Consider the following 18,641-nt stretch of genomic DNA (forward strand, 5'->3'; position numbering starts at 1 on the left):
CTGTTCCAGGACACGACTCATGTTGTGCCGCTGCCCTAATTGGTGGAATTTCCGATTCTGGAAATGGCACGTTGGCCGAGGCACATGCTCTCAGTTCCTCCAATCAGGAACGCCCTCTTGGGACTGGGGAACAAAGAAACGGGACCTTTTTATTTGTTCACCTTAATTCCGCCCCCTTTCAGCTTGGCCGTCTCCACCTCAACTTACTCGCTTGGGTTAAACAATCGGTTCGAATGGGGGCCTAAGATTCTAGGCTGGAGTTGTTTTGTTTGTTCTGGGGAATTGGTCGGGGGTTTGGGGCCCTCCTATTCCTCCACATTCGACCATCCACTGAACCTCAACAACGCTCACCACCACCACCACTAAAGTTCACTCTTTCTGAATCCATTCGGGTCCATGGAACCCGCTACGCGATTTCCGGTTTTTCATTTCGCTCTGAATGGCATGTTCCGAGACGGTTGAGGAGGGGTTCCCGTGCCAGTTTAGGCTCGTTTTGTAAAGTGATGGATGTCAGCGATCGGCACTCTCTTCGAATGATTGACCCAACTCTACACACAATATTGCTTTTTCTTTTTCCTTTTATGAATTATTTTTTATTTTTTTAATTCAATTATTCAACCCTCGGACCTTTTTCTGTTGCTTTTTCACTCCTCACTTAACAAGCGCGGTGACGGGAACTCCGTCTCTGGGAAACCCCCCGGCCGGGAAAGGAAGCGATGTGTGCCGATCCGTCTGCAATCGGCTCTGTTCGAAGGCAATTTGCTCGAGGGGACGACTCGCGCCGTGCTTGCCCTCCGGCGCAATAGGTCACTTTCGGTGTCTCTTCCTTTCACGGCCCCATCGGCTTAGGAACACTAGTCTGAACCCGCGTGGTCAGGCTTCCCCGGATCCCTCCACGTCGCGCCTCTGGTTCGTCCAACAGCCCGGCCTCACACTATCCACCGGAGTTATGCATTATGCTGACCACGACCCTTCCGTCCTTGATTACTTCTCAAACGGTCAACCTTGGCCTAGGGTCGCAGCCGGTGGACCCGAGATGTGGTCCTCCATTTCCCAGTCTCCCAATGAATCCTCCCAGCGAAATGATTGCATGGATACCTGATCATGGGATTGGTTGCGCTGGCCTGATCCCCTCACTGACCCGAAATCTCCAGACCATGTGTTGCCTCCCCGCGGGTTTCCCCATTCTTACTGAATGAGGAACCCGTCCGTTTTGGACTCGGACAGCCGAAAGGCTGCTACTTTATGTCATTGTTGACAGGACAGCTACTCCGGTGGGCCGTCTATATGATGTGTCTGATCCATGATTGGATATGGTTTCCTGGTTGTCTCACCGATTGGAATCCAGTGAATCTCGCTAGCTGAGACTAATCTCGCCAGTCGCATGGCGTGCAGCCCTTTTCCCCATTATGGCACTTCGGGTCGGTACAGGTTCAAGCGTCATCAAAAATTTAGACGGAATTGGCTGTCATTCGATGCGACATCGAAAGGCAAAATTTCCGTCCCCTGTCCTCGGGTATATTAAGACCGGCCCGTCCCCTCCAGTGATGTAAAACTTTTTTTTGTATTTACACAGTTTTCGCAACTCCCTCTTCTGTGGCTTCTGTCTTCATCAGGTAGCCGTCTACCCCATCTTGCTTAGAGTGGAGTGGTGAGCTCCATCTTGCCTTCAAGATGGCTATTGGCAACATTTATGTCATTGCGGCCATCGCCGTCATCGGCGGTGGTCTTTTCGGTTTCGATATCTCGTCAATGTCTGCGATTATCGGCACAAACACCTATAAGTGTTATTTCAACAATGGAGGAAGTGTGACAATCAATGAGAACGGTGAAAAGGAATGTGGAGGCCCCGATACAATGACCCAGGGTGGTATTACTGCAGCCATGGCTGGTGGATCGTGGTTAGGTGCTCTGTGCTCTGGGTACCTGTCTGATATGCTCGGTCGTAAGCAATCGATCATGATTGGTTCCGTGATTTGGTAGGCCTAATGGAAACTTCCGCCCCTTTTGGGACTTCTCTAACTGTTGACCAGGTGCATTGGATGTATTCTTGTTTGCGCCTCCCAGAACATCCCCATGTTGATTGTTGGTCGTATCATCAACGGTTTCAGCGTCGGTATCTGCTCCGCTCAGGTCCCCGTCTATATCTCTGAGATCGTAAGTATCTACTATGGCCTTGACCTTTTGACTCCTAGCAATTTGCTGATCCCTCATTTAGGCCCCTCCTACTAAGCGTGGTCGTCTTGTTGGTCTTCAGCAATGGGCCATCACGTGGGGTATCCTAATTATGTTCTAGTAAGTCTAGTCTCGGAGCTTTCCACCATTGTCCCCAGACTAACAATTGGTCCCTGTTTAGCATTTCTTATGGATGTAGCTTTATCAAGGGCACTGCCGCCTTCCGGATTCCCTGGGGTCTGCAGATGATTCCTGCCATCCTTCTTTTCCTTGGAATGATGCTGCTCCCTGAGTCTCCCCGTTGGTTGGCCCGTAAGGACCGTTGGGAGGAGTGCCATGCCGTCCTTACCTTGGTCCATGGCCACGGTGACCCTGACTCTCCTTTTGTGCAGAGCGAATTCGAGGAGATTAAGGGCATGTGTGAATTTGAACGTCAGAATGCCGACGTGAGCTTCATGGAGCTCCTCAAGCCGAACATGATCAACCGTACTCACGTCGGTGTCTTTACCCAAATCTGGTCCCAGCTTACGGGCATGAACGTGATGATGTACTACATTACGTATGTCTTTGCGATGGCCGGTTTGCAGGGCAACAATCTTCTGGTGTCTTCTAGTATTCAATACGTGATCAACGTGTTTATGACCATCCCTGCTATCTTGTGGCTGGACCGCTGGGGTCGCCGTCCCACTTTCCTTATAGGTGCAGCCCTCATGGCGACCTGGATGTACGCCAATGCTGGTCTGATGGCCTCACACGGTCATGCCGCTCCCCCGGGCGGTCTCAATGGAACGCCCGCAGAGTCCTGGGAGATCACCGGACCTCCTAGCAAGGCTGTCATTGCGTGCACCTATCTGTTCGTCGCCTCCTACGCCATCACCTGGGGTCCCGCCTCGTGGGTGTACCCTCCCGAGCTCTTCCCCTTGCGTGTCCGTGGCAAGGCCAACGCTCTGTGCACCTCGTTTAACTGGGCCTTCAACTTCGCTCTGGGTTGGTTCGTCCCCCCTGCCTTCGAGAACATCAAGTGGCAGGTCTACATCGTCTTCGGTGTTTTCTGTACTGCCATGTTCATCCATGTGTTCTTCATGTTCCCCGAGACCGCCGGTAAGACCCTCGAAGACGTCGAGGCCATCTTCACCGACCCCACCGGTATTCCGCTCATTGGTATTCCCGCCTGGAAGACCAAGAACGAATTCTCGCGCGGCGCCACCCTGGAGCAGGTTGGCTTCGACGAGGAGAAGAAGGTCGGAGGCACCGTCCAGCATTCCGAGTCCGCATAATTGGATACTGGCGGACTCCCATAGTCGACGTATGGGGTTGGATTCTGAAAGAAAATTATTTAATTACTCGCCTATATACCAGCCTAGCAAGCCTCTCCTTTCGTGTGGGTTTGTTATGAACAAGTGTGTGACTTAATTAGTTCATGTTTACGAGAGAACGATGATATCTTGATACCTAGTGCTTCTATGGGATAGCTTCTAATTCACTCGTGCTTTTATATTAATCTGCTCGATCACGTATAGCATGTTAGAATTTATACAACAAACCACAACATCATTACCATAAAGTAAATCTTTCCTTCATAAATAACCAACTATCCACTAAGATCCCGATACGAATCCAAACATTCCCCGATACAGCCACATATACGAACCCCCCAAACCGATAACCCCGAATCTATCCATACAACACACCACTATGTGATACAGATCATTCCAGCAAGTCCGAATAAAAACCCGCCACAGATCAACAATCGCAGACCGATACCGTCGCACTTCGGGAAGCCGACTCGACCGATTCGGGGCTTCCCTTTCTCCTCAGTGCCAATAAGTCAGTTTCTTGGCTGCATTGGAGAAAGCTTCATCCGGACGTATCGGAGTGTGCATTCCCGCAAGCCAAGATGGTCTGTGCTGAAGACTGCTTTTTATTTTATTTTATTTTATTTTTACTGGGTGATCCGAGACACGAGGAGATACTAAGGGAGGGGGGAGGGAAGAATGATAGGAAAGAACTAGGGACTTGAGACATATGGCTGAAACCTCATTCTTCGTGGCTGAATACACATACCCATAGCAGGAATATCACAAGAATGGAGAAAGGAACTCAAAGGACGCCATAGTACCAAGACTCATTTCGTATCTACGCTTTCCTTGGCTGAAACACGACATGCAAAGGCGGCAAAAAAGTGGTAAACGTATCCAACGCATCGTTCCAAAATGCCTCCCCGGTCTCCCCTGGCGCAAACCGGATATCGTACCGTTGTGCCAGGGTAGATAACGCAACGCGGAGACTAAGCATAGCTAGGTTCTTCCCTACACAGCCGTATACCCCTGTATCAATTCTGGTGTCAATAATCCATATCTACACCTAGAATATTATGCTCCATTTTCGTATAAGAGATTAATGACCACGCAGGGGGGGAGGCAGGAAAGTCTCACCCAAAGAAAACGGGAAATATGGCGCCTTGCCAGTCCCCCACTCGACCTTTTTTTCGCCCCATCTCTCTTGGATAAACTCCTTGGAGGATTTGTAGTATCGCTCGTCTGTTTGGATTAGCTGCGGTGGGACGAAGACGTTCACGTCGCCTGGGATGGAGACTTCGTCGATCTGGAGGCCCTTGGCAGGTGTTACACGGTATCCACTGCTTGAGACAGGGGGTCGCAAACGGAGGCTTTCGTGGATTATGTCGTCGATGTAGGTTATAGGTTTGATTTTGTCGTACGTCCAGCTTTGGGGGCCGTTCGGAATTGCGCTGTCGAGTCGGGTTTGGAGCTTTTGGAGGACTGGGGGGTGTTTGGCGAGGAAGTAGATGATGTTTGCTAGGGCTGAGGCGGTTGTGTCGCTGATTTTGTTCAGTTAGATATGGTAGGTTTGGGGAGCTCTCCTTGTATTTCTTCTTTTTTTTCCCCCGTTAGAAGGAGAAGAACAGGAGCAAGTACGTACCTGCCCGCTATCACCACCACACGCGAGTCATCATGAAGAGCTGGTTCGGACGGTGGGGCCGAAACATCGTTGTCTATGAAAGCTTTCAAGACCCAGGACATAATGTCTTGGGGGTATTTCTCGTGGTCCCAGCTCTGTCGCATTACATAGGGTATATGTCAGTCTCGTGCACCACCTACAGCTAAACCAGAAGAGTAAGAAGAACTTGCTACCTTGCGCTTGGTCTCAATCTGATCAGCGCACCACTTAAAGAGGCCCTGATATCCAGCCGCCGCGCCGGGAATCTTACCCAGCATATTCAAAAGCCACGGAAGGTGGCTCACGACACCAATGAAGCGCATATGGTCATGCATAGCACTGATAACAGGGTGCGCATTCCCTGTGACAAGATTGCCAAAGTCCCTACCGAATCCGACGTCTCCCATAATATCGAAGGCGAAAAGCATGGACCAGGTGGTTGCATCGAGTGGTTTTCCTTGATTGGCTTCAATCTGCGATATGAGCTTCTCCGCCTGCGCTATGACACGGGGTTCGTAGACGCTGAGGGCTTTTACGCGCTCATTAGTAGTGAGGTATTTACTGTCCGCAAGGGTAGGATTGACCGACATTTGATACTGAAAGCTCGGTCCCAGGCCCTTCTTCGTCGCCGATGGTCGTCGAAGTCGCGGCTTAACGCCATGCATATTTTCGTGTGATCTACGTCCAACTGCCCGTACCAGGTTGACTTGCGACATTCAGTATGGGGACCATATATTAGGGGTGGTGCTGCAGTTCGGAGAATGGAGATCTCACGGGGCCCTGTCATGGTTCTTGCTTAGAGTAGGATTGCTGGAGGTTTAGTTAAGGTGGCTTGCCTGTGCGGACGAAGTCGCCGTACTGCTCATGGAGCCTTTTCAGCTCCACATTGTATTGGATATGCTTTGCTGCTAGGAAGGCGCTATATAACCGGGTGAGCTTGCACGCGAAGGGCCCGGGGAAAGGATGAAGTCGGTGGAGGAACAATCGGTATATGCTGATACTACCAACGAGGCTGATGTTGAAAGAAGTGATGAGCAAGGTAACTCTTCCTAGAACTTGGATTGGAGGAAGCACCGTGATTGTAAAGTATGTATAGAATAAAGATAGGACGGTCGCGGCGTAGAGCCCCAATAGATTATAGATATGATTTTCCACACAAAAGGACGTGCGAAAGATGGTTGTATGCAGAAAAATCCCTAAAAGTGCTGCAAACCCTCCTAGCTGGAGAAGGCCCGCCTCAAGCACTTCTTTGAGGTTTTCTTGATGCAGCAACAGTGCGAAAGCCATTATAACAGAGCATCCAGTGCGAGAAATCACAGAAACGGACTTTCCCCGGAGTTCTTCGCGGACTTTATCATGCTCTTCTCTTGAACAGAGGCTAGGGTGCCTCTACTGCCTAGACTGGTCGTCACCGTCTCTTTCCCCTCCGTGGAATAATCAAATATGCGGTTAAGATGCTTTAGAGGCGCATAGGTTAACATGAAGTTACTACGAATCATATCCCCACCTTGAATGGGACATCTACATAGGCCTCCATCAAGGCGCATGGTTACTAGCACAGTTTGATTTCTTCGTGATGTAAGCAACGCCAGGCTGAACCTACAGTGCTATCAGTTTGATATCTTATTCGTTAATGAAGAACTCAGGATCCATGGTAGGCTTTGCGAACGTGGCTTGTGCGGCGTGTAAAAGAGAGCCTGGAGATTCCACAAGCCACATTTTTGACCTTCTGCGGTGTTCAACAGGACACCCAGAACACTCATATGGCGAATCTAAAGACATTCTTCAGCATTAGCGTTCTTAACAATCATGAAGTTCCCGAAGCCGTTGAGTTGTCGTCTGCCTCCAAGCCCAGAAATTGTCAGCAGCTTAGTTGTATGAAGTACTCCAACGGCAAGAATGACTTCGTTCGATGTCTGAACTGTCACAGCGGAACCCTATCGACAGCCACTTCAACACTAGTGGTACGGCCTTGCATGGAGCTGGTAAGAACGTAACATGGCACACATTGGCTCCAATAGAGATAGTAACATCGTCGCTACCAGATAAAGTGGGGGCATATTGGGTCCGCGCCACTTTGCCAGAACTGGGGTCAATCGGAGCGGTTAGGCGCGAGTGTAAGTAGTCTCCTTCCTAAAAAGTACACCTTTTCATATTCATATCCTGGTCCGTTTAGTGCTCTATCCATAGGTGGATCATGTCATTTCCTGCTCCTTTGGGGCAGTATATGTCACTTGGACTGAGCCAGGTCCTGAGTCTGACGACGCAAGGGACATCCTAGTCTGTACCTAGTGAAATAGGCGATAGAGGATAAGCGTTTTCGGATCTCAGATGCAGAAGGTTCCAAGTTCAATTGGCATTACCCAATGACCGCCATGCAACAATTCTGTTCAATAGAGGAGCAATGAATATGCCGAACCTAGTTTCTGCAGTGCGATATTGAGAACGCTTCACTATAATCATTCGTATGTGAGGATCTCTCAGGGTTAGCAACCACTTCTAAGTCAAAGGTATGACCATCAATGCTCGGAGGGGATCCAACCGATGCCATGATGCATCTCCTTGCGAACGTGTATCTATTGTACCTTGAGTCAACTTGACTATGAAAGGCACATAAAACTAGACAATCGCCGATGCTACGCCGGGCTTATGGGTAGATTGACGCATACTATGGGGCCCAGTCAGCGTCATCTACTATGATAGGGTTCTCTGCTTCGAGCTTTACTATTCTCATTGTGAGAATGGAGCAGTGTGGAACGTGCCCGGGTGATAGTCTTAGTCGTCATCGTGGTCAATCCTGGAGTCATGTATATCAATGGACCCTAGTTGAACTCGGGTTCGGCGTCTGTAACAGATCATCTGCGCGCATGCGTTCTTGTTTGTCGGATTTCTCAGGGCGTATCTGCCACACATACTGGCCCAGTTACGGGGGCATTCTGGTTTTTGCGCAAAGCTGCCGCCATTTGGAATATCATTCACAGTATAATGTTAATATATACCAATGTTTCGATTTTGACCAGCAGACGTGTTTAGAACGTTTCAAACATTATTCTAGAAGGCAATCCGACAGTTCTCAAGCCTCCCAGGTCGCAGAAGGGTGGATGGTTTTGGTTCGAAATGACAGTTGAGTATGGGTAGCCAAGATTTCCACCTTGTCCGGTAAATGCTTCATCCTCGGTCCAAATTCGCCTCAAATCGAATACCGCTGATCCCATGTGGGCCTGGCCGACTTCCAGGAGTCTTGGCGTCGGAATACGCCATTCAAGACGACGACGGTGAGATTCGTAGAGGACGGCGGTCTATCACTGTTGCATAAAGCACAACCTGACCTTCAGCAGGACCTGATTGTGCACCGAATAATGTCTAAGAACGAGTAAGCAACAAAGGGTTGCGATACGGAGTAAGTTGAAGATACAATCCCACTTGTGGGCGGGACTCCGTCAATCGCCGAATGGCTGTGTTGACTGATGGTGGAACCTCGGGGCGGAGAAAAATAGAAGAAAAAAAACAGCGCCCCTGGATTGGGTTTAATTTGCGCTCTTGACAATTCAAACGAATTAGGTGTCTCGTACTCGTACCCCATCAGTTCTCAATTTCTTACCTAGGAGGGTCACGGCTTTTCATCTTTCGCCGGTGCAATCTCTTCTGTGCTTTCCTGTTGTTCTCTCCTCTGACTTTGTCCTCTTCTTCAATTCTACTCTGTTTTTCCCTTATCTTCGATTCCGCTCCGATACGGCGGAGGATCCCGCGTTGGAATCTTAGAAAAATCACTCTCACGAACGCCAACGCTGATCGAGATACGCTCTAGGAGAGCGTCAAGGGAGGCACCCATAGGACGACTTCCAAATTGGATTAATACTCAACGTCATTTCATCTGATAATGGCTCGCGGCCGGAGTTCGAGTAACTTGGGTGCGGACATACCAGGTGACACCAGCGCACCAGCAATGTCGACCATGAATGAAGTGAGTCCAACTGAAACGGATGCTCCAAAGTGGGATAAGGTATGGTCTAAATCAATTGCGCGGCTCGCAACTGCCCTCACTCAAGTGCCTCTCCGACCCTATGCTCACTCCAGCCTGAGGTATCGCAGTCTTCGGAGAAGTCGCTCAAATCGCAATCGAAACGTCGCAAAAGCAGATCCCTACTCCGTCGTTTTAAAGACAAATGCTTGAAACATACATGGCTCCTACCTCTCCTTATATTGATTGTTCTGCTCGCCCTATATGCAGTGAACCCCAACCCGTCCAACCCTCTGCATAGCGCAATCTTTTTGTCCTACCCTCAAGGGCCGAAAACCCTTGATGGCCCGGTCATGTATGGAAAAGGCCCCAAGGACATAGCCTTTGTTTCGTTTTATACTATCGTTTTATCTTTCACTCGGGAATTCATCATGCAGCGTATCATCCGGCCGTGGGCGACTTACTGCGGAATTCGCGGCAAAGGCAAGACTGCGCGCTTCATGGAGCAGGTGTACACTGCGATCTACTTCGGCATTTTCGGCCCATTCGGTTTGTACGTGATGTACAGGTCGGACATTTGGTATTTCAACACAAGGGCGATGTATGAGGGTTTCCCGCACCGTGAGCATGAGGCGCTATTCAAGGCCTATTATTTGTTGCAGGCGAGCTATTGGGCCCAACAAGCCATCGTGCTCTTACTCCAGCTAGAGAAACCCCGGAAGGACTTCAAAGAACTTGTCGGGCATCATATCATTACCTTGGCTCTCATCGCCCTGAGCTATCGGTTCCACTTCACCTACATGGGCCTTGCGGTCTACATCACACACGATGTCTCTGACTTCTTCCTTGCGGTATGCATGCACCTTGAACTCCGTCCGGTGATAGATACTAATTCCACTAGACTTCGAAAACACTCAACTACCTTGACTCGTTCATTACTCCGCCGTACTTCGGTATGTTCGTTGGCATGTGGATCTACTGCCGCCACTACCTGAACCTGAAGATTCTCTGGGCGGTTCTTACCGAATTCCGAACCGTTGGTCCTTTCGAGCTGAACTGGGAGACCCAGCAATACAAGTGTTGGATCAGTCAATATATCACCTTTGCCTTGCTGGCGAGCTTGCAGGCCGTCAACCTTTTCTGGCTCTTTTTGATCCTTCGCATCCTCAAGAACTACGTCTTCAACAGCATTACAAAGGATGAGCGCAGTGATGACGAGGACACAGAGGAAGAGGAAGAACCAGAACAGGAGCAAAACAGTCGTGCTACTCTGGCGACTGGAGCTCAGGTGCCCACCATTACTGCCCGAAACGTCGGTAAGGAGAACCAGGCTCCGCAAGTTCTGGTGAACGGAGAGCCCCTCAACGAGAAGTCCTCCAGCCGCCGGTAGAATTTGCGCTCTGCCACTCCTATCCGCTCCAAAGGTAGGACTTTTTCCAATGCAGTCTTGACGGAGTTTGCACTGCTTTCTCTTTTTCTTTGCTCTTGAGCTACTTGGGTCAACAACTCATATTTCACCGTTTTCATATGGCGGTTCACTTGGGTCTGCTTCTAAATGAAGCGTTTTGCATGGGGGTCGCATCGGTATTCATGGTCTACGAGATTCGCTTCGTTGCACACATTTTTTTTTTCTCTTTCCTCTTATATATTTGGTCGTCTGGCGTTGTGCATGACACAGCTGAATGGACATAGTGACGATTCCATGGATGTGCGCTTTATCGGTATGTTGGAAGGGAGAGTATCCTGGGGAGGTCTACGCGCAATTATCATATAATAATAGTAATAGACCCGCGCTGATAGGTTATCTGCGCCAAGATTCAAAGTTCAGGTCCACTTCGCTCTCAGTAGCTGATTACAAGCTCAAGAGAACGGTCCATCATTAACATCTCGGCCACATTGGCTAGCAAGCTATCGTGTGGTTATAGATACAAGGTGTCTTATTAAGGGCAGGAAATCCACATGAAGTTGGATCAGTGCCGTATTACATTCACAAGATGCCGAAGCAACTATCGGAACGCCGCTCGTACAAATGCACAGGGGAAAAGCGTGCCATTTTCTAGGCCTGGGGTCGTTCCGGATCCACAGTGCCCTTCACCTTAGCCGTCTCGGTTTCTCCCTCTCCTTTCTGGCTCTTTCCCGGCTCATTCGCATACGGGTTGGAGGTGTCGGTATTGGAGAGGCCCTCCTGCTTCCCGGATATAGTGGCTGGTCCCCCAGTTCCCCCGCGCGCCGAAGCCTATCACGAAAATAGTCAGACCAACCACATTAACCATAATCCCGAGCCCGATACTTATGAAGCGCATGGAAAACAGGATAGGCCTTACCTCGTCAACATTAGATGGGGGCTCTCCAAATGATCCACCCTTCTCGCCGGCTGAAGACGAAGAACTCCCGGCCTCGACCTTCTGCTCCGCATCCCGATCGGGCTGAGGCTCGGATTCTCCCGCAGGGGCCTGTTCCTCCTCCTTCTCCGTCTCTTTCACAGCTTCATGGTGGTCTCCGTGGTCTCCGTGGTCGCCATGTGGCTTCTTTTCAGGGCCAGAGGAGAGCAAGTAATAGGCAGCCGGCACGCCTAAGCCCACCGATCCCAGCAACCTGTAGTCAATTGGGGTTAGCATTTTCATTGCAACCTGATGCGATGCATCGCGTGTGTTGCGAGGAGGAAGGAGGGTTGTTATCACGACTTACCATGGCAGGTCACTGGATTTCTGGACACCGTGTGATGATTCAGAAGCGTATGTGCGACGAGCGAATTGCTGCGCCGGTCTACGAGATGCGGCTCCAACAGCACGAGCAGAAGCGCGAAGGACATGAGCACGAGCGAACACCATTTTTAATTGATTCAGGATAATGAGGATTGGTGGTAAAGGGTTTATTATGCGGAAATGAAGCAATTGAGGTAAGATGAATAGAAGGAAGAGAAAGAATGCAAGGAGAAAGAGGAGGTTGGAGGTGATCGGATGATGACATGCCCTTGTCACTACTAAACAACCAGCTTCGGAGCGACTCCTGCCGGCGTGGGCTCAAGTGATGTAATGCTCCTCATTGTGGAGAAGACACCTACTCAGACAACAGGAAATTGCAATGTTGAATACTGTTTTGTTCTTCTATTTTCTTTCCACTGACTAAATATCACCAATTCAACATGTTTTGGTATCTCTATTACTATCCGAGGTCAAGGAGCAGGAGATTGCCAGTTTCCCGTGGTACAGCTGCCAGGGCCCTCCTCAGACATGACACAATGGGCTACTTCATCTCACTGGTCTGTAGATGAATAAAATAGATGAACCGTGAAATATCAAACTTAATGCTTTCCACTTCTCAATATTCACAACTGATATGTAAGGACGAATAGGGAAGTCTAATGGACCTATACATGTATCTGTTATGGTTGTTGTCTTCTGATCTGATAAAACTAGTGCGGGCGGAGCTGTCCCGTTTCGGCCTAGGCAATGATACACCTCCGGACCTGAACGACGTATTCCGTCAATCTAACCTTCTCCAACTTATTGTTATCGGTCCATGGTGTGGGCCACGTACAAATGGCTCTAACATCAGTAAGGCTTCGATCGCTATCTGTGGCAAGTGTACTTGCTAACACGCCCTGTCACAGTGGAAAGCCTTCAACTTCTTCGACGTCTCATCCGTCAAGCTACCTGAAGAGAGCTCATCAATATTCAATGTACGTACTTGACATCAACTGACCGATATTGCGACATACTAAGAATATATCCTCGGAATTAGTCCGATATTTCCTCGCTTTGTACTGGCTCATCGAATCTCTTCCTTGGATCCACCGATGGCTTTGTCCACCTCATCTCGCCTTCCTTCAAGCTCATCCGATCGTTCAAGGCATCCGAGGGCGGCCCCATAACACATATCAAACAGATAGACGGAACATCACTCCTGGTTACGATCGCAGATGATGCCCCAAATGAACCAGCTTTGAAGGTTTGGGCTCTGGACAAGACGGAGAAGAAAACGGGAGCCCCTAAGTGCCTATCAACGACCCCGGTGCAGAATGCTAGAAGACCATTCCCAGTACGTCATTATGCCCTCGGTGGCGCCTGAACTCTTGCTAAGTATTGAATGGGCAGATATCTGCGTTTACGGCCGTACCCGACCTGTCGCAGGTCGCCGTGGGCTTTGCCAATGGTTCCGTGGCGATTATTCGTGGCGACTTGATTCACGATCGCGGCGCACGGCAACGTATTGTATTCGAATCAGAAGAACCGATAACTGGACTGGAAATACACAATGGCCCGACAACTATCCTTTATATCTCTACAACGAACCGAATATTAGCGTTGGTTATTGCTGGTAGAGGACAGGGCCAACCAGCCCGAGTTCTCGAAGACACGGGCTGCGCTCTCGGCTGTATGGCTTTGGACAAAGACAACGGTGACGTTCTTGTGGCCAGAGAGGATGCCATTTATACCTATGGGCCGCATGGGCGCGGGCCTAGCTACGCCTTCGACAGTCCTAAGAATTCTATCAACATCTTCAAGGATTATGTCGCACTGGTTTGTCCTCCAAAGGTCGCAACTTCGAACTCGGGTACTTTGCGAAACTTCGATGTCAGTCAGCCTAATGATATCTTCAGCACAACCACCTTTACGTTGCTGGATACGGATCTGAAGTTCATTGCACACTCGGAGGCCCTCGTGTCCCCTGTAAAACAAGTATTCATTGAGTGGGGCGATCTGTTCATTCTCACTACTGACGGGAAGGTATGCGGGTTTATTTCGTAATATTTTGGCTATGCTAACCTGATGAAGATCTACCGCTATCGTGAGAAGAGCTTGCAACAAAAACTTGAGATTCTCTACCAGCGCAGTCTCTACATATTAGCTATTAATTTGGCACAGAAGAAAGGTGTCGACACTTTGCAGCAGAATGCCATCTACCGTAAATACGGCGACTTCTTGTACCAGAGGGGTGACTATGACACAGCCATGCAGCAATACCTCCGCGCCATTGACAACACAGAGCCATCACAGGTCATTCGAAAGGTTGGAACACCATGTACACATTGCACACTCATAACTAATTGTATATGAATATAGTATCTGGATACGCAGCGTATCCACAATCTAATCGAGTACCTTGAAGAGTTACACGACCATGATCGTGCCACAGTCGACCACACCACATTACTCTTGAACTGCTACGCTAAGCTCAAGGACACAGGCAAATTAGACGAGTTTATAAAAGCTCCCGGAGAATTAAAGTTCGACTTGGAAACCGCTATTGCCATGTGCCGTCAGGGCGGCTACTATGAGCAAGCCGCTTACCTGGCTACAAAGTACGGCGAAAACGACATGGTTGTTGACATACTAATTGAAGACTCAAAGAAGTATGCAGAGGCTGTGGAATATATCTGGAGACTTGATCCTGAACTGGTTCGTACTAATAATTAGCATTGTTCCACAGCATGATACTAATTAATTCAAGGCCTACTATAACCTTATGAAGTATGCTCGTGTTCTCCTCTCCAATTGCCCACAGAGAACGACCGAGCTTTTTATTGAATACTACAAGGGAAAGTACAAACCCATCACGGAAGTTCAGAATCCACCCGAGCCACAGGCGCAGTCTACTAGCACACTACAAAGCCTGGCCGCTTTCCTTCCTCTCCCTTTGATGAACTCTAGTGCAGGCACCAAGACGACAGCCACCGAGCCTTCGCCCGAAGTAGAGGACAAGGCAGAAGATGATACTCCGGTTTACCAGATCCCCAAGCCCCGAACTGCCTTCTCTGCTTTTGTGGGCCATCCTCAAGAGTTTATTACATTCCTAGAGGCGCTTATCAAGCAAGACGGCCTGAAAGAAGAAGATAAGGTGGACCTTTACACGACACTATTCGAGATGTACCTGGATACGGCATCTCGTAAGAAAGCCACGATCGAGAAGGAAGAATGGGAGACTAAAGCCAAGAGACTTATCGAGGGCAAGGATGTATGTACCTGATATGCACGGCTTGCCCATTCTTGGCTTGACTAATGTTTCTCTAGATCCCAATCTCCACATCCAGCGTCTTGTTACTCTCAGATCTTTCGGGCTTTCGAGAGGGATCGACTCTGGTGCGGGAGCAGGAAGGTCTTCGTTCTGATATTTTCCGCTCATTTACGTCTGCAAAGGATACACGCGGAGCTATCCAAGCGTTGAAGAAATATGGCCCGCAAGAACCCCAGTTGTATGTTGATGCTTTGACTTATTTTGCTTCAAGCCCGAAGATCCTTGAAGAGGCAGGCGAGGAGTTAGATGTTGTTCTCAAACACATCAATGATGAGGGACTCATGTCGCCGCTCCAAGTCATCCAAGCGCTCAGCAACAACGCAGTGGTCACTATGGGCCGAGTAAAGAAGTATCTGAGTGATAACATCGAGCGAGAACGGAAAGAGATATCGACTGTTAGTGCCCCGCCCTCAAGATAATCATGCTGTGAACTAATAATCTTCGCAGAATCGTCGTTTGATTTCCAGCTATAGCACAGAAACGGAGACCAAGAGGAAGGAGCTTGAACAATTAGGTAGCAAACCAGTCGTTTTCCAAGCTCGCCGGTGTGCACTTAAGTCCTGCGGTGGAATTTTGGACCTTCCTACGGTTCACTTTCTCTGCAAGCATTCTTTTCACCAACGGTGTCTGAACAAGGTCGATGAGGAAGCCGAGTGTCCAGTCTGCGCCCCTCAGAACTCCACTATCAGAGCCATCCGCAAGAGACAGGTGGAGTCAGCGGATCAACATGAACTTTTCAAAGGGGAGCTCCAACGGTCGAAGGATGGCTTTGGGGTCATCAGTGAGTTCTTCGGAAGGGGGGTAATGCGGCCGCAGAGCACCATGGAATGAAGATGTGTCTTCAATGCTTGCATCATGATACCTTTTGTATTTAGAATTTTATGTTTACAGACATACCCAATCCAAGCTTACGTCTTGATGTCAAATTATGGGCATCAAATGAACATAATCTTATCATCACGTGCACGCGCGTCAGTTCCGCACCCAATCGGCCACGACGCGTGATAAGCCATTGAATTTGCCTTGCCAAAGCGCAGCCAATGTCTAGTTTATCTCCTACTTTTCTCCACGTTATTACATATAAGTTAGATCCATGTCCCACAGCCGGGTGATCCAAGACTCCGACGACGAGGACGATCCGTTGGCAGCGGACTTCCCACCCCCCGCCAACCCGACGCATCCAGTTGACAACGATAACGCCTTCAATTCAGTCGCACAAGATGTCCCTATAACAGCCCAAGTACAGGAGCCCAACCACCCAATCTCAATCAACTTCGATGTGTTTCTTCAATCCCAGGAAACAGCGCCAAATGGACCATCGTCCTCCCAGCAACGGAGAGAAGAAAGATGGATCCCGAATGAAGCGGGGGGCGGCGGTTCGATAGGTGAGCATTGCGCTACCAGTACTCTGCATTGGCGGGATAAACTGAGTTATCTACCATTTACTCACTACGTACATGGTGATAGGGTCAATGATGACACAGATTGGTCTCGCGCAGCAACGGCTCTTCGACGATGATGATGCTCAAAACGCCAATCGGCATCTTCCCCCACATACTACCCTTGAATCGGAACCGATACAGCCCACTTTACCACATATGGATGATATACATCTCGTCCCGTCTATCGGCATCAATGGTCCACAGCATTTAGAATGCAATAGACTCGGGGGTGGGAGGGAATATATGTACCAAACAAACGACACAGTCACCCACCAATACGAACCTCTCACACGTACGGAACAACACCATCCTCAAAGTCTCCTGAGCAATGACTTCTCCCAGTCCGCGGAGTCATACAATCTCTTCGAATCATCATTACAACCCTCCCGAAGTTCTAATCCCGATCCAATATCCTTCTTGAGACCCGACGACGCCTTGCAGATCGACCTGCAAAATGGTGCCCGGAGGTGGAACTCCATGCAAGGAATGCTCTCTTCACCGCACGACACCGAACCGAACTCTTCATTATTGTCTCCCAAAGCCGTTCGCTCGCAAAGTGACAATGCGGTCTCAAACGTTGTTCTAGTTTCACACCACGAAGTACAGCAACATGCAGAGTCCCCCAATCAGCTACCTCATCCTGTCACTATTGAAACACCCACAGAACCAAAGAAACGAGGTCGTCCAAAGAAGCAAAATCCAGCGGAAATTGTTGAAACTCCAGACCTTCCACGTCCAGCGAACCAGGGCAGTAGCGAAGCAAATAATACTAAACCCGAGAAGCGCAAGCCAGGCCGGCCACCCAAGAATCCAAAGCCTGACGCAGAGCACAATGACGTTTCGAACATCGATGATCAATCCGCCCACCCAACCATAATACCAGAACCACAAATTCCTCCAAATGAGCCAGAACTCCCTAGTCTTTCAGCCGATATACCCCAAAACCACGCAGCAGGAACCACCAACTTCCACATCGAGATACCCAACCAACAATCCCCACCACAACAAGCACCCACGGAAACCCTACAAACTCGGGAACCAGCACCAAAAGAACCAAAAAAGAAGAAACTAAAACGCGGCAAAACCACCTCCGTAACCCTCCAGAAAACCTACGACCCAGATATCGAAGACGACGTAATATGGATCGACGATGCTCCACCAAAGCCCGTCATTCTCCAGCAAGAACAACATCCTCTAACCAGCGGAGTTTCACACCCTACAGTCCCTACTAATAGCGAACAAACCCCACCAGATAATACAACAGGACAAACTGAGCCAGCTCCGCAACCTAAGAAACGCGGACGCAAGCGGAAGAAAACCTCCGATCCGGTGATCGAGGAGGAACCAAGAGACAAGATAGGGAAATGGTCGGATACCCATGTCGAACAAGATCAACAGACTGTCTCGGTCACGGTCGACAATACTACGAATACGGCAGTCGACCAGAATACCGTCGATAGTTCAGATAGCATTGATGTATCGTGCGATCTGCAGGCTGGTTCGGAGAATACTCATTCTGAATCGACACCCGTGTTGCCTACACACAAGAACCCGCCCGAAACACCCAAGAAGTCTGGTTCGGAGCCGAAAACACCCTCTACGGCTCCCGGGGCGGCGGATACAGATGCTTCAGGCAACGGTGCGAGCAAAGGCCCCGGCAAACACAGTCCAATCTCCACGGGGAAAGTGCCCTATCGCGTTGGATTGAGTCGTAGAGCCAGGATTGCTCCGTTGTTGAAGATTGTTCGGCGGTAATCATCCCTACCAAAAAGCGCGTGTTTAGCCATCTTCTTGAAGACCCTTCACCTGTTTACTATATTCGAATCCCATAGTTGAGTTCGTCGACCGGCTGGCTATACTGTCTTCTTAATATGTGTATTTTCCTAACGTGTATATGATACAATCACCGCGATGGTACGGGAAGTGATAATGTCAAATGAGATGAGTTACGAACTGCATTCTTCATAAACGAGCGTACCATGTCAGTCCTAACCAGTATCCGGACAACAGGAGCATTAGTGGAAGAATAACCTAACTAATTACAAAAGAAAACGCTCACAAGCCAGTATAGAGATTAATCACTTCAT

The 18,641-nt window shown here is 49.3% G+C and overlaps 5 protein-coding genes across 5 annotated transcripts; 3 read left to right on the plus strand and 2 right to left on the minus strand.

Annotated features, from left to right (window-relative positions):
• Positions 1-1,640: 1,640 nt before the first annotated feature.
• On the plus strand, positions 1,641-3,452 carry ANOM_002580 (sugar porter family MFS transporter; the record flags this gene model as incomplete). Its single annotated transcript, XM_015547837.1, has 4 exons — positions 1,641-1,979; positions 2,034-2,157; positions 2,219-2,295; positions 2,357-3,452. Exons 1-4 carry the CDS (start codon positions 1,675-1,677, stop codon positions 3,450-3,452), a joined length of 1,602 nt encoding a protein of 533 aa, XP_015409822.1. The 5' UTR covers positions 1,641-1,674.
• Positions 3,453-4,311: 859 nt separating this feature from the next.
• ANOM_002581 (cytochrome P450) lies at positions 4,312-5,798 on the minus strand (the record flags this gene model as incomplete). The annotated part of the gene is made up of 4 exons (XM_015547838.1): positions 4,312-4,502; positions 4,611-5,014; positions 5,116-5,249; positions 5,328-5,798. The coding sequence occupies 4 exons, from the start codon at positions 5,796-5,798 to the stop codon at positions 4,312-4,314; spliced, it is 1,200 nt and encodes a 399-aa protein (XP_015409823.1).
• A 3,215-nt stretch (positions 5,799-9,013) lies between these two features.
• ANOM_002582 (TLC domain-containing protein) lies at positions 9,014-10,484 on the plus strand (the record flags this gene model as incomplete). Its single annotated transcript, XM_015547839.1, has 3 exons — positions 9,014-9,136; positions 9,211-9,945; positions 9,996-10,484. 3 exons carry the CDS (start codon positions 9,014-9,016, stop codon positions 10,482-10,484), a joined length of 1,347 nt encoding a protein of 448 aa, XP_015409824.1.
• Positions 10,485-10,885: 401 nt separating this feature from the next.
• ANOM_002583 (uncharacterized protein) lies at positions 10,886-11,965 on the minus strand (the record flags this gene model as incomplete). The annotated part of the gene is made up of 3 exons (XM_015547840.1): positions 10,886-11,330; positions 11,419-11,689; positions 11,783-11,965. Coding segments are annotated over 3 exons (609 nt in total), but the record flags the coding sequence as incomplete, so codon positions are not given.
• Positions 11,966-12,636: 671 nt separating this feature from the next.
• On the plus strand, positions 12,637-18,309 carry ANOM_002584 (uncharacterized protein; the record flags this gene model as incomplete). The annotated part of the gene is made up of 11 exons (XM_015547841.1): positions 12,637-12,651; positions 12,708-12,776; positions 12,839-13,135; positions 13,192-13,824; positions 13,873-14,106; positions 14,161-14,496; positions 14,549-15,052; positions 15,109-15,507; positions 15,560-15,893; positions 16,231-16,497; positions 16,580-18,309. 11 exons carry the CDS (start codon positions 12,637-12,639, stop codon positions 18,307-18,309), a joined length of 4,818 nt encoding a protein of 1,605 aa, XP_015409826.1.
• Between the last annotated feature and the right edge of the window lie 332 nt (positions 18,310-18,641).

Source organism: Aspergillus nomiae (genome assembly GCF_001204775.2).
Source record: "Aspergillus nomiae NRRL 13137 chromosome Unknown contig00042, whole genome shotgun sequence".
Lineage (NCBI taxonomy): Eukaryota > Fungi > Ascomycota > Eurotiomycetes > Eurotiales > Aspergillaceae > Aspergillus > Aspergillus nomiae.